The 13,254-nt window shown below is 45.8% G+C and overlaps 1 protein-coding gene across 1 annotated transcript in view; it reads right to left on the bottom strand.

Moving 5' to 3' along the window:
• The window catches only part of LOC142802791 (putative cationic amino acid transporter), a 119,479-nt gene extending 107,721 nt beyond the window's left edge, over positions 1-11,758 (bottom strand). Inside the window, exons 1-2 of the mRNA XM_075887834.1 lie at positions 11,676-11,758; positions 11,132-11,369 (exon numbers count right to left, since the gene is read on the bottom strand). Of these exons, the coding sequence (XP_075743949.1) occupies positions 11,132-11,369; positions 11,676-11,758 (321 nt within the window). The remainder of the gene's footprint in view (positions 1-11,131; positions 11,370-11,675) is intronic.
• Between the last annotated feature and the right edge of the window lie 1,496 nt (positions 11,759-13,254).

Here is a 13,254-nt window from a genome sequence, read left to right as displayed (position 1 = left end):
GAATGCTTATTTGTCTCAAATTGGAATGGCCAGCAGCCCGACATTCGACAAACTGTGGCTGCACGGAGACGATGGCCCACCTTCTCTGCGAGTGTCCTTGCCTCAGAGCGCCAAGAAAAGAACTTTCGAAAGTCCTAGATAGACTTGACAATCGCTAATAGTCCGACAATGGCCACCGCACGGGTCGCAGTCAGCTCGTGCGGGTGGCTGCATCTGTTCGTCGTGGCAGCCAATGCAACCCTTTCTCGGGCAGCATGCAGGCTGACCCTTTCGAAGAACGCAAGTCCATGGGCCACGCGCACCGCAACTTTGCAACGCGTGACGAAATCTATGGATAGCCGGTGCGCGTGATTCCTACAACCTTCTATGTTAAATGGCATTTTGTAGACATTTTTAAAATGAATCTAGCACCCATAGGCCTAAATAAAGTTGCCTGATTTATAGAAGTTTCTTCGGTGCGAAACGGCTCGGGATTTTCCAGAAAATGTAGTACTTTTCGGCTCTCATCACGGTGACGAAGCCGCCAAACTTTAGCAGCACCGCTACTACGACGGGTGCTGTAGTAGTAGCGGTGCTGCTAAAGTAGTTTTCAGTGACGAAGGCACCGCTGAAAGGTTGAAATGTAATGAATACCATTCCAGCATTTTCATATTATTTAGGTCAATTCAAACTTTTAAGAAACCAGGTTTGTTGACTTTAGGTAAAGTCGCAGTGCTTTAGTTGCTTTCTGCGCAACTGAGGCAGATGCCCAAGGTCCTAGTATATTCTGCACACAAAATGGTCCGGGGTCAAGTTGATTCAAAACCATCCGGAGCTGGCATCGCTGTGTGTCGTAACAAGCGCAGCTGCACAGGACGTGTTCGATGGTCTCTTCAGCTCCGCAGTAGTCGCATGTAGGAGTGTCTGCCATACCAATGCGAAAGGAGTACACCTTTGTAAATGCAACACCCAACGAAAGGCGGCATAACAGTGTCGCATCGGAGCGGGAAAGTTGTGATGGTAGCTTTAGCTTGAGCGAAGGATCCAGTTCATAAAATTGACACCTTTGGAAGCTAGTAGACGACCAGAACGTGCGTGTGAGATCTCGAGCCAGCAGGTAAAGTTGTCTTGCTGCATCATTCCTTGATAACCAATCCGTGAATCTAATGAGGCAACAAAAAAAAAGGTCTATTATTTTCGACTCATTTTTCAAGCACAAGACGATTCAAAGAAAACATGGCAAATTGTAAAAGAAGTTGTCGGTAAAGAACCAACACAGCGTGTATCACCTGATGTAGTCGATGCGCTACTTGACAAATTTAATCTATTCTTTACTGAAATCGGCTCTACCTTAGCCGCGAAATTCCCTAGTAGAGAAATGAAATGTTTTTCAACCTCATTAACAAATACGTTTGCTCTTCACTACATCAGTGAGGATGAAATTCATGACACTGTTGCCAATATAAGCACGAACAAAGCCAGTGGAATAGATGGTATTACTGCTCGCTTAGTGAAAGATAACATTGATGTTTTGAGTTCCATCTTGTGCCACGTATTTAACCATTGCTTGCGTACGTCGACGTACCCATCTTGCTTAAAGAACGCCAAAGTTGTGCTGGTATATCAAGAGGGCGATTGCTCTGATTCTTCAAGCTATCGGCCCATCTCTGTGTTAAGCATTATAAACACCACATTCGAAAAGATTCTTGGAAAATGAATGCGCCTATTCTTAGAAAAATATAATGCTTTTTGCCCGGAGCAGCATGGATTTAGATCACACCATTCTACATCAACAGTTGTGTTATCGTTATCACAGAAGATTAACAAAGCACTGCACAGCAACCTTCTTGTGGCAGTTGTCTTCATTGATTTAAAAAAGGCATTCGATACCGTCGACCATAATATTCTGCTTATGAAATTCAAACACTATGGATTCCGCGGCAAAGTTTTTAGCCTCTTTTCTAACTACATTGATGGACGTCATCAAATGGCCAACATGCAAGATCTTACGTCGTCATTGTTAAACATAAAGACAGGGGTACCTCAGGGGTCCGTCTGGGGGCCACTGTTATTCTCACTATATGTAAATGATTTGCCATGCATACTCAAATTGGCCGACTTGCTAGTGCGCTGATGACACAGCTTTAATAGTTACCGCCGATAACATAGCCGATCTAGAATGTAGAGCCAATGAAGAACTAGAAAATATTTTTAAGTGGTTTACAGTGAACAACTTAACATTCAATGGAAAGAAAACTAAATACACCATTTTTCACTCCCGTTACCGAAATGTTAACATTGAGTCATTTCGACTTACAATGAACAACTGCTAACTTGAGCATGTAAATGAATTTAAATATCTCAGTGTAGTATTCGACAGCCAATTACTCTGGAAAAAACAAATTAACTCTGGTTCTACTAAGCTAGCATCTGGCTGCAGTATGCTACTGGCTGCTAGAAATTATTTTAGCAGGAATAGTCCTTTCTTTTTCGTTTGTTCATAGTCATCTATCATACTGCTTAGACTCATGGGGATGGACTTTTAAAACTTACCTTGATCCTATCCGAATATTACAAAAGCGTGCACTAAGAATTATAAATTATGCGGCATATAATGAACCCAGTGAGTCTTTGTTTCACAAGTTGGATATTCTACCTTTTGCCAAACCCGCTTTGCAAACCATTAATTGCATCATGAAGCAAGGTCCATATTACAGCTTGGCAATAGAAATCTCAGAACTTAATCAGGTTGCTTCAACAAATGGTCATCTTATAACTTTCCAGTGGATTTCCGCTCATTGCGGCGTGATGGGAAACGAAGAGGCAGACGCTGAAGCTAAAATGCCTTATGCAGTGCCCCTGAAGTACGCATTGCATTTTCACGAGCTGACACGAACGCCCTGCTTCGCTGCGTGATGCGCAGCTACACACTTCAGCACTGGACCAAACCGGAACGGCGACACCAGCGACTTCACAAATGGGACCCGGAAATGAGGTTCCGCATGCCTCCTAAATTGAAACGGCAACTCACAAGTATGATCCACCGCATTCGTCTTGGTGTAGCGTACACCAGACGTTACGCACATATCATTGGTCGCAGTGACACCGGTCCTAATTGTGAACACTGTGATGTGCCAGAAACACTTGAGCACACATTTTGTGTCTGCCCAGCACGTGAACGACAAACACTGATTTCTTCTACTGAACTATATCGCAGTAGGTCATTAACTGAAGAGACCATGTTGGGCCCTTGGCCAGACACCAACAGTGCAACTGCGGTGACAAGAGCAGTTATAACCTTTTTGGAAACAACTGGACTATGTGCGCGGCTATAAAATGTGTCTCAGCTAGAAAGAACACTACATACTCACCTCTCTATCTCACCATTGTTATCCATTAATCTTTCTTTTCCCCTTTCCCTTCCCCCAGTGTAGAGTAGCAGGCTAGAGCAAGCTATCGCTCAGGCCGACCTCTCTGCCTTTCTGTAAATAAACTTACCTCTTCCTACCTCCTTACATACTGCGGCATAAAATCGCAGTCACCATCAATAATATTATTGCACACAGTGTACCTTTCGATGTTTCTATCTTTTCTTCCTCGTCCTGCGTCACTAAATGCATGACATTGCGGAATTTTATTCTTTCACCTACTAAAAACGTGTATGGTGAACGCTTACAATAGTTCGTAGGAGCTAAAGTGTGGAATAACATACCACTTCAGATTAAAGATTCCAGGGCTTTCTCGAGCGCACTCAAAAAATATTTGCTACATGTAGATCAATAGTAATGACCATGTACTGAGCCTAACACATAGTTTGACGTTTTGTCTGTACTTATTTCATTATTTATCAACAAAGTGCAACAATGTGTATCTTCTTGTATTTTTGTTCGTTTTTTGAAAAATCAACGTTTTGTGATGTTCTGATTTTTTTATATACAAATTGTATTCTGCTTGTATACTTTCTCCCGTTAGACCCCCTACTAGCCTATGGCTATGGGTCTAATCAGTGTTGTGCATTTCTTGAAATGTAGTCATAACAACCTCAATAAAATGGAAAAAATAAACAAACAGGAGAGAGAGACAAACCATTATTTGGGAAATATATAAAACAAATTGGCAGACTCCACGCACAGTGACAACCGATCATATGTGAAGCACGAATGAGAAATGTTGATATGTCACTTTAAGATCAGCACGACGTTACGAGGTGGAGGTAAATGATAATGTACATGACTTCCGTGTCATGATTATCATGTTTGAGTGTGTCATTTACCTTCGTCATCTATTCAAGTCACGTGATACCAAATTTAGTATATTTGGAGCTAGCGAAACGGCCACGAGCACGCTATAAACGCGGTATGTTGTCATGTTCTTACATGACACGCTTGTCAGGATTACCATGTTTGCACCAGTCATATATTTCATCATCTTTGACGTCACGTAACACCAAATTTGGTACATGTGGAGCTAGCAAAACAGCCGCGAGTGCATCATGAAGGGCCCATTATACTCCGATGTAGCGTTTACGCGCGCGCACGCTGGGCATAGCGACGCAACGTTCGCAACACACGAGCACTCAATAGTCGGACGCGAGGCGCGACCAGCGTCCGTCGGCGCGGCCGACGGCAACCGGAGCGAAATGCGACATGGTGCATTTCGCAACGATGCGTTACCCAGACAACACTGAGTCTTTCTCTGTTCGAGACGGAGGGATGCCGGACGCGCTGCAACGCGCATGCGTCAAAGCAACGCAGCGTGGCGCGCGCCTGCGAGTATATGCAGGACCGGCGCCTGGCGTGGCAACGCCGGTGTGATGTGAAGAAACGAACGCCGGCGGGCAAACGCACCGCGTCACGTCGAAATGTATGGGTGCCTTGACTGTGGCATGTAGTTATGTTCTGACATGACACGCATCTCATGATTATCATGTTTGCACTAGTCGCATACCTTCGTCATCCATTGGCATCATTTAATACGAAATTTGGCATATGTGAAGCTAGCGAAACGGCCGCGAGCGCATCATTAGTATAGCATGTAGTCATGTTGTTTCATAATACACAAATCGTGATTATCATGTTTCAATGTGCCATTTACCTATGTTGTCCCTTCGCGTCGCGTAATACCGAGTTCGGTACACGTGAAGCTAGCGAAACGGCCGCGAGCGCATCATGCAGCGTAGTATGTAGTCATGTTGTTACATGACACGCGTCTCATGTTTATCATGTTTGCGCCAGTTTCATATATTCATCATCCATTCACGTCCCGTAAGACAAAATTGGCTATAATATAATGCTTAGAGAGAACGAACGGCGGGGAAAAGAGTGGCAAAGCACTGCACTTACCCTCTCCTACACTCTCTCGCACCACATTCTCCGGTTGCTAGGGGTGACAGCTGCAACAGCTGCGCTCCCCTCCCCCCCCCATAGCACAGCTGCGCACCCGCATCTGTTGTTAAGGGAGAAAGAGTGAAAGCGGAGAGATAACACACCCCGGCACGCGGCCACCGCCGCGGACAATGTCGGATTCCTGACATGGCCCGACTAAGAAATGCATTCGCATTTAAAAATAGAGGTGACCCAAATATTTGACTTACTCGTCTGGCAGTGCCAGTCGCAAATCAATGTTTGCATGTCCCGGCGTCTTTGGGCTAAGGTTGATTTTCGGCACCCGCCACTAGCCACTACCTAAGGCGCCGGTTGCTGACCCGCAGGTCGCGAAATCGAACTTTAGCCGCGGCGGACACATTTTTGTTGGGGGCGAGAATGCTTGAGGCCCGTGTGGTTAGATTTAGGTCCATGTTAAGAAACCCCTGGTGGTCGAAATTTCCGGAGCCCTCCTCAACGACGTCTGTCATGATGATATGATGGTTTTGGAACGTCAAACCCCAACAATTGTTAATATTTGTTCTTGCTGCTCTGCGGATGGGGATCTCAGAAATCAAGTAAAAAAAAACGTTGCCTCCGTGATTATCTCCGGCGAAGCACAAGGATTTGTCGAGATAGCAATGGAAGAAAGCGTAACGATGCCAGTAGCTCATAACACAATCACCTGCTCTTTCAGTGAACTCGGGTTTTTCGGTGGCCTCCCTGACCAGCACCGGTACACGGAATCCTTTAGTAGGGAATCGAGAATGCGCGTTCAACGTTAACTATTAGTGTGGTAGAGTTAAAGAGCTCGTTTCCTAGAAATGTCGGCGTCAGCATCGTTGGTTGTGGCGGAGTATCATCATGTTGTGCATGACCAAAAAATCAACAAACACGCAAATAAAATAATTATAAAATATCTTGGTCTTAGTGAAGATCCAACCCGTGTGTTTTACCACAGAGTCGCGCACCTGCTTGGAAATACACTAAAAATAACTTCCTTTGCTTGGAAGTGCATTGAAAGTCACTTGCACGCTTTATAAACACACGCGTTCTGTATGCATACTTCACAATTCAATTTGTAATTTTGCAGTAATATCGTACAAGTGCATACTCCCATCGGGTGTCAGAACGTGGGACTATCATGACTTCGTGGTTTAAAGCACTCAACCCACTAAAAAAGGGACCCACGTTACGTGAAAATATTTCACGCACACAATTGCCCGTCATTTAAAGAATGCTACCCCTTACACAAAAACAAGGAGGCACAGAACGCAGCCGTATGCGAAAGTTTCACTAACACAAGCCATTTTTTGTACTCAGTACGCACTGAGGACAGGATATCGCTGTCCCGTTCAATCCTTAATGGTGTAGCTTAGGAATTCTCCAATTTTTATGCGGCTTTCACCGACTTTCCCTATGACCAGAGTCAGGGCTGTCGACAAGGGGTCCATATGGCGCAAGAAATAAAAAGAAATGAAGGTAAGAAAACAAGCATTGGAAACTTAAAATATAGATAAGAAAAAAATTAAATTTTCTCAAATGGAGTTTTATGTTCGTTAATGAAAATAAAAAAAAAGAAGAATGTAGTGGTATCCTCGTGCTGACATGCGTGGCACGCACCATTCGCCGACTTTCGCTGCTAGGACTCATTCGACCAACGGTGTTCCTCTGGCCGTTCCTGCTGGAGTTCTCCCCTTTTGCCCGTACAACGCAAGTAGCGTCTCGCCATTCGGCTGTTCTCTGTCAAAACTGTTTCTTAAGATAGACGCCCATCTTGGCGTTCGGTGGAGGAACCGGCATGTCACCAGGCGTTCACGTGGAAGACGTTAAGGCTTCGATCCGCGCTCCGCTGATACCCAATCAGCGAATGCCATCGCAGAAAAGTTTTTTGTTTACGTCCATGGACAGCAAGAGCCACGAGGTGTCGTACGCAAGGCTTGACTTTATGGGCCCACCGAGTTTTCTTCGCTGGATTGTGGACCCTGTGCAGTCATCGCAACTGGTCCGCAACTTCTACGGGAATGCTCCTGTGACTAAAGAGGTCGATCCCGTTAAGAGACCGTTCAGAATTGAAAGGTCAGGGCCAGAGCCAGGAAGTCCTGGTCTATTCCGACATGCCCAGAATACGCTGGTGTCGCCAAGATCGTGGCGTCTCCTGCCGACCTCCTCCGGATTGTACAATGCACTGGAGCAAGTGAAAACCAACTTGCGCGCACTGCATGAAAGGCTTCGCTTCGAGGATGCACCGCGTTTTCTTCGCTGGATCTCGGGCACTGTGCAGCCGTCGCAACTGGTCCGTGACTTCTACGTGAAAGCCATTGTGAGTAAAGAGCTCGAGCCGGTTGAGAGACCGTTCAGAATCCAGAGGACAGCGCCAGAGCCCGGATGGCCCAGTCTGTTCCGGCATGCCCAGAATACGCTGGTCTCACTAAGATCGTGGCGTCTCCTGCTGACCTCCTCCGGATTCTACGATGCACTAGAGCAAGTGAAAACCAACTTGCTTCTACCGTTGACCGAGCATCTGACGCATGGCAACAATGTGCACCAACTCCAAGATGGTTGCACGGGAATTCTTGGCCCTCGCGTAAAGTGCTTAACACTCCTCTCCGGCTCGTCTGAAGTCATGTAAGCTGTACGCAACGACACCAGCTTTTCGTCTTATTCGCCGAAAGAAGCGGTCGTGGTGCAGTGTGCCCCCTCTCCAGAGGATACAACAACTGAGAGGAGCTTTCTGCATGGCTACGAAAAGTTGGGTTGCTTAGTCAACTTGTCAATGCCACACCGGGTTTTGCATATATAATTACTCTTATTCCAATCTACTGGAGGAAGCGGAGCTTCTGGAGCTACGGAGACTTCCCGAGCGACAGAAGATATGCCCTGCAGTTTCAGCAATTTAGTGTCCAGTTGACGAAACATTATTTGCATGAATAAAAGCTACTTTAGATTTGGAAACACTGTTTGTCCATTTTTTTTCTCGACGGTGGGGAAAAATTAGTTACATAGTAAACCACTCTGCCTCCGTACCCCCGCATTCAGGAACACTCTCTTTATATGCCACTGCCTTCAATGCAGAGCATTTGAAATGGGTTTGTGCGTTTGCGCTGTCTTGGCACCGCTTGATTGATATGTGGGTTTAACGTCGTTATGGGAAGTACCAGCGCACAAACTCACGGGACAAAGAGTAGATAACAAACAAGCGCTGACTTTCAACTGAAGAATTTATTGAAACATACAAGTTATCTGAGCACATAAGATAAAAACACACAAAACATGCGCAGAGAGCTAGCGAAGGATCGTGTCCATGGACGCGATCCTTCGAGGGCCAGCGAAAGATTAGCCCATGGACGAAATATGTGGCAACTCAATACGATGTACAGGCTCTATTCTCAGCAAAAACCAAATTAGGAAAATTGTGCCCTATGGTGAACAAAAAGCATGATAAAAATATCTCTAGTCAAAATAAATGCGGTGTTAATCACAGGGACGCTTCACTACTCTGTGTACTAGGGGTGGTGTACAGAATTCCCTTAACATGCGGAAGAATTTATATTGGGAAAACAGGGCGTTGTCTCTATGTACGACTAAAAGAACACTCCGGAACCTTCAAGACCAGCACGTACGCGAACTTGCCTTCGCACTGCCACACGTGTGGATGCAAGCCCTCGTTCAACGAAACGACAGTGTTTTTGAAACATAGCGATCAAATCACAAGAGAACTAGTGGAAACATTCTAGATCAAAAAAGAAGGGTAGTCCTGTGTCAGTCAGACACAAATATCTTTACATGAAAAAGAAGAAATCTTAATCAGTAGCATGTTTGTTTGAATGGAATATGCCGCGCCTGCGCAGTTACCCGTAGCGCAAAATTGTTAATGACGTCGACACGATCCTTCGCTGGCCCTCTGCGCATGTTCTGTTCGTTTTTATCTTATGTGCTCAGATAACTTGTATATTTCAATAAATTCTTCAGTTGAGAGTCAGCGCTTGTTTTTGTATCTTCTCTTCGTCCCGTGAGTTTGTGCACTGGTACTGCCCATAATGTATCACCAACAAGCTTAACTATCAGTCCTGCTTGGGTTTAACGTCCCAAAACCAAGCACCGCCAGAGGCAACGCGTTCGAAACGCGTTTATGCTACATTGAAGGTGGCAGTAAGTCAAGTTCAAGTGAAAGAACGTTTCTAAATACAGGGGTTAAAGAAGCCTGGCCGTATCTGTAACGCCCGGAGGATATTGAATAATAACGCACGGACGGAGCGCCCTGCATCAATCAGGTGGTATGTATAGCCATGGTACCCTAATCCGCAATTGTGCTACGGGGGTTATTTCTGTTCGGTATTGGGTCATTCCAGCGATGCAGGCGGCGCCATGTAGCCGTGCTCCGAAGCTGTCACATGGTGATAAAACTGCGACGCAGTTGCGTCTCTAGACCTACGCTGGGTAGGCTCCTCTGACACTCCACCACCGCACTTTTCCCTCTTGGGATAAATAGAGTTTTTCTCCTCCTCCTCCTCAGTAGTCATGAACCAATGAACGCGTCTTCACGCTCTGCGACGCTGACGCAAACGCTCGCGACATCACCGTCTCGTCCGCCATTTCGACCTTGCGCTGCGCTGCCTATAGTCACTGGAATGATCGAATAAAGAAACTGTAAACATTCGCAGGATAAGCGTAAACTTATCTTATACTTGTAGGAAGCCCTAAAATGGGTGGATTTTTTAGGAGCTTGCTCCCTATGCTCTAGCCATGTCCCTCCATCCTGCCGTCGTAGCCACGCTCCCTCTAGAGCAAATGACAGGGTCAGAACGGAACGCGATGCGCGCGTCTCTCTTGTTGCATGACAGGGCACGATGGGAAAGCGAAGCCACGATAGCAAAACGGGAGCTCGGACGCGAGACGCCACCGGCATTCGTTGGCGCGCCCATAGTTGGCACCGTTCTAAGACACGGGGTGCTTGTGACTTCCGGTCGAATCCGCCAATTTTCGCTGAGTAAGGGGGGGGGGGGAGGCGCTTCGACAAACCTTCGCTTTAATAATAATAATAATAATAATAATAATAATAATAATAATAATAATAATAATAATAATAATTGTCAGGGTTTGGTGCCCTAAAACTTTTGCTGCCCATAATAAGGCACGTCTTTGTATTATGAATGCAGTGGATCTACGAAAGATTCACAGTTTACCAGATTTAAGTTCTGGGGCAGGCTCCTTCATCGTCATTGACTTTGTGGATATGGCGGTATTTTTAATCTAAGTTAATTCGATATTAAACGTCTCTTTATTATGCGAGTCCTACTCATCATTTGGAACGCTGTCGTATGGCCCACTTCTTTCGGTAAGCCTTCAAACAAACCCTTAGGTCTTAAATGATGTTTCAGGTAAAACATTTTCTCTCATCCAAACCAGAATGCTACTTGGGACCAGAAATATAGTCGTATGCACCCCCACTTTTGGAAATTCTGGTTAGACAAAAGGGTATGCTGCTTGCTTGAACTCACTTTAAGGGTTCAAAGCGCTTTGCAGTGTCTACTAGAATGGACGCTCTTCTAGTGTTCGCCGTCACTGCCCTGAGCATAGCGCGCAGACAGGGTGATTCTTTAGCTTTATTTGTTACGAGCTGGTCGTGTACGGCACTTAAAAAAGTTTTTTTTTGTCTGTCTGTCAATAGTGGTGTACAGTGCCTATATGGGGTATACAGACACAAGGATAAAGATGGCGGTGTGACACCGTCATAAGCATACAACAAGCCGCACCGCGTGTCTCGGAGGCCGTAACGAGCAACGTACCCTGATGGCGCTGAAGGAGAGGGCCGCCAGGTGGCGACTGAGTGCCTTCGCGGAGAGGCAGGCGGCCAGCGCGTACTCCAGCACCAGCGCCCAGCCCACCAGGAATGCCAGGAGCTCGCCGGCGGTCGCGTACACGTACACGTACGCCGAGCCAGCCTTCGGGAACCGCGTAGACAACTCCGAGTAGCACAGGCCTGCAAGAAAGAGATGGTTTGAGCGAACTCTCAGCAACACACACCTAGTTTGTTGGTAGTTAAACTTCTTAGATATTTCATGTAAGACGATATTGCGTGTGGTGCATAAAAGAAGAAGGCAGGAAACGTTTTGTTGATATTTGAAAACGATTGACATATTGCAGCTATAAAGTTTCCTTAACAAGAATACCGGAATTATTTAACGCACATCACGCCCAGATGTTCATTGCCAACTCGTAACTTCATCGTTGAGAAAGAAAATTGATTAGACAGTGACCATATCCTACGGGAATGTCCAGCATTAGTCAGAAATTCTGGGGTCGCGGTCTCCAATGAACACCTTCGGGCACGTTGGCGTACTGCGCTGCTCAGTTCGGGCCTGGACAAGAAACTTTGAGTAATCCAGCAGGCCAGAGAAGCGGCCGGGAGACATGGTCTCTCCGTTAGCTCCTCGGTGGGAGCCCAGCCCAGCAATCTGCCGGAAATTACACCTTTCTCTCTTTTTTGGTGCTATAAGTCCTGAAGTATCAAAGCAAATGATGTGCTGTTTATTTGTCGGTCACTGTGCATATAAGAAAACAACACGAAATATTTTACTTTGGCAAGCTCACCAATCATATAGCTGTGGACAGCAACCTTATCAATTCAATTCGGGTTATTTCACATGACATTTACCCGCCTGCGTTCGTGCGATGAGTTGTTCTTTTGTTTTTTGTTTTTCATTGATTAATGAGCAAGAACTTGTCACGCATCTAATGTTTGTGCATTCTTATGTGATTCTTAAAGAAAAAAAGAAGAGAAAAGTGAGTCCCGTAATTGTCTGCATCAGGGTGCGAAACCTCAACAGTAGCTCACGAAGAATGGGGGTAAGGAGGCATTAAAAGGATAGGATTGAAAGGTAAATATAGATAGGGAGAGGAAGGAGAGAGCGGGGCGCAGGGACAGCAAACTACAGAAAACGACGGAAGCAAAGAGGAGATAGGAAAGATGGGCACGGTCGCAGGAGTCCGAGGACGGGGCACCACTCGGCGAGAGCTCTCGTCGGCGTCAAAAGATGGCGTAGGGCGAGCCCAGTTGGCCGGAGCTGCGCTGTTGTCGGCGATCGCGGGGGCACAACCGGTTGGCCCGAAATCCAGTGAGCATGTCATTCGAAACATGTGTTTAATCAGCGTTATTATATATTCGCAAACTCCGTCGTTATTTTCTTTTCTTTAACTTGAGCTTGTGTCTGTTTAGAATGTATGTATTATACGGCTAAATAGGCTTGGCGCAAAATTTGAACTATGCTCGAGAGGAGACGTCATATATCAGACTGACCTTCCATTTACCTGCCGTAAATAAAAACAATTAGGGAGAAAATATAGCCTGCCATTTAATGGACGACGGCCTTCTGGAGGACGCCGTTGAAGAACTGCCGGGAACGTATTCGCATAGTTATTGCAGTCTCTCCTTTATATGTTTTCTTTTCTTTCTATTATTTAAGTCAATTTTTCGTATTTCCAAATTCTCAATTGATCGATTCTCGGCCAATCTCTCAACATTGGTAGAAGGCGGTAAAAGAGACAGCATCACCGTTATTGTCCGCGTTTTCGTATACGACGTGTGATATTTTGCATAGTTGCTTTCAGAGTTGCCAGTACCGTAAAACTACACTGAAACCATACAACATTACCAGACATAGCCATACGTATCGTGGTTTTGGGACGTTAAACCACACATATCATATCAACAAAACCGTACGTACTCCTCACCCCCACACAAACGACTCAACCAAAAGGAAGCAGTTTCGGGGGCGGAGTCTTCGGGATAATTCATTCCCCAACCTTTTCAGACCATCTCTTCCAGTCCGCACAACATACTTCATAGTGCCCCTACTGTGAAGCGGAGACTGCACTTAGCAATGCCCACAACCAACGGGGCTATCGCACT

This window comes from Rhipicephalus microplus, chromosome 3, assembly GCF_043290135.1.
Source record: "Rhipicephalus microplus isolate Deutch F79 chromosome 3, USDA_Rmic, whole genome shotgun sequence".
Lineage (NCBI taxonomy): Eukaryota > Metazoa > Arthropoda > Arachnida > Ixodida > Ixodidae > Rhipicephalus > Rhipicephalus microplus.
Note: the sequence above shows the minus strand (reverse complement) of the source record. Positions and strands in the feature narration are given on the sequence as shown.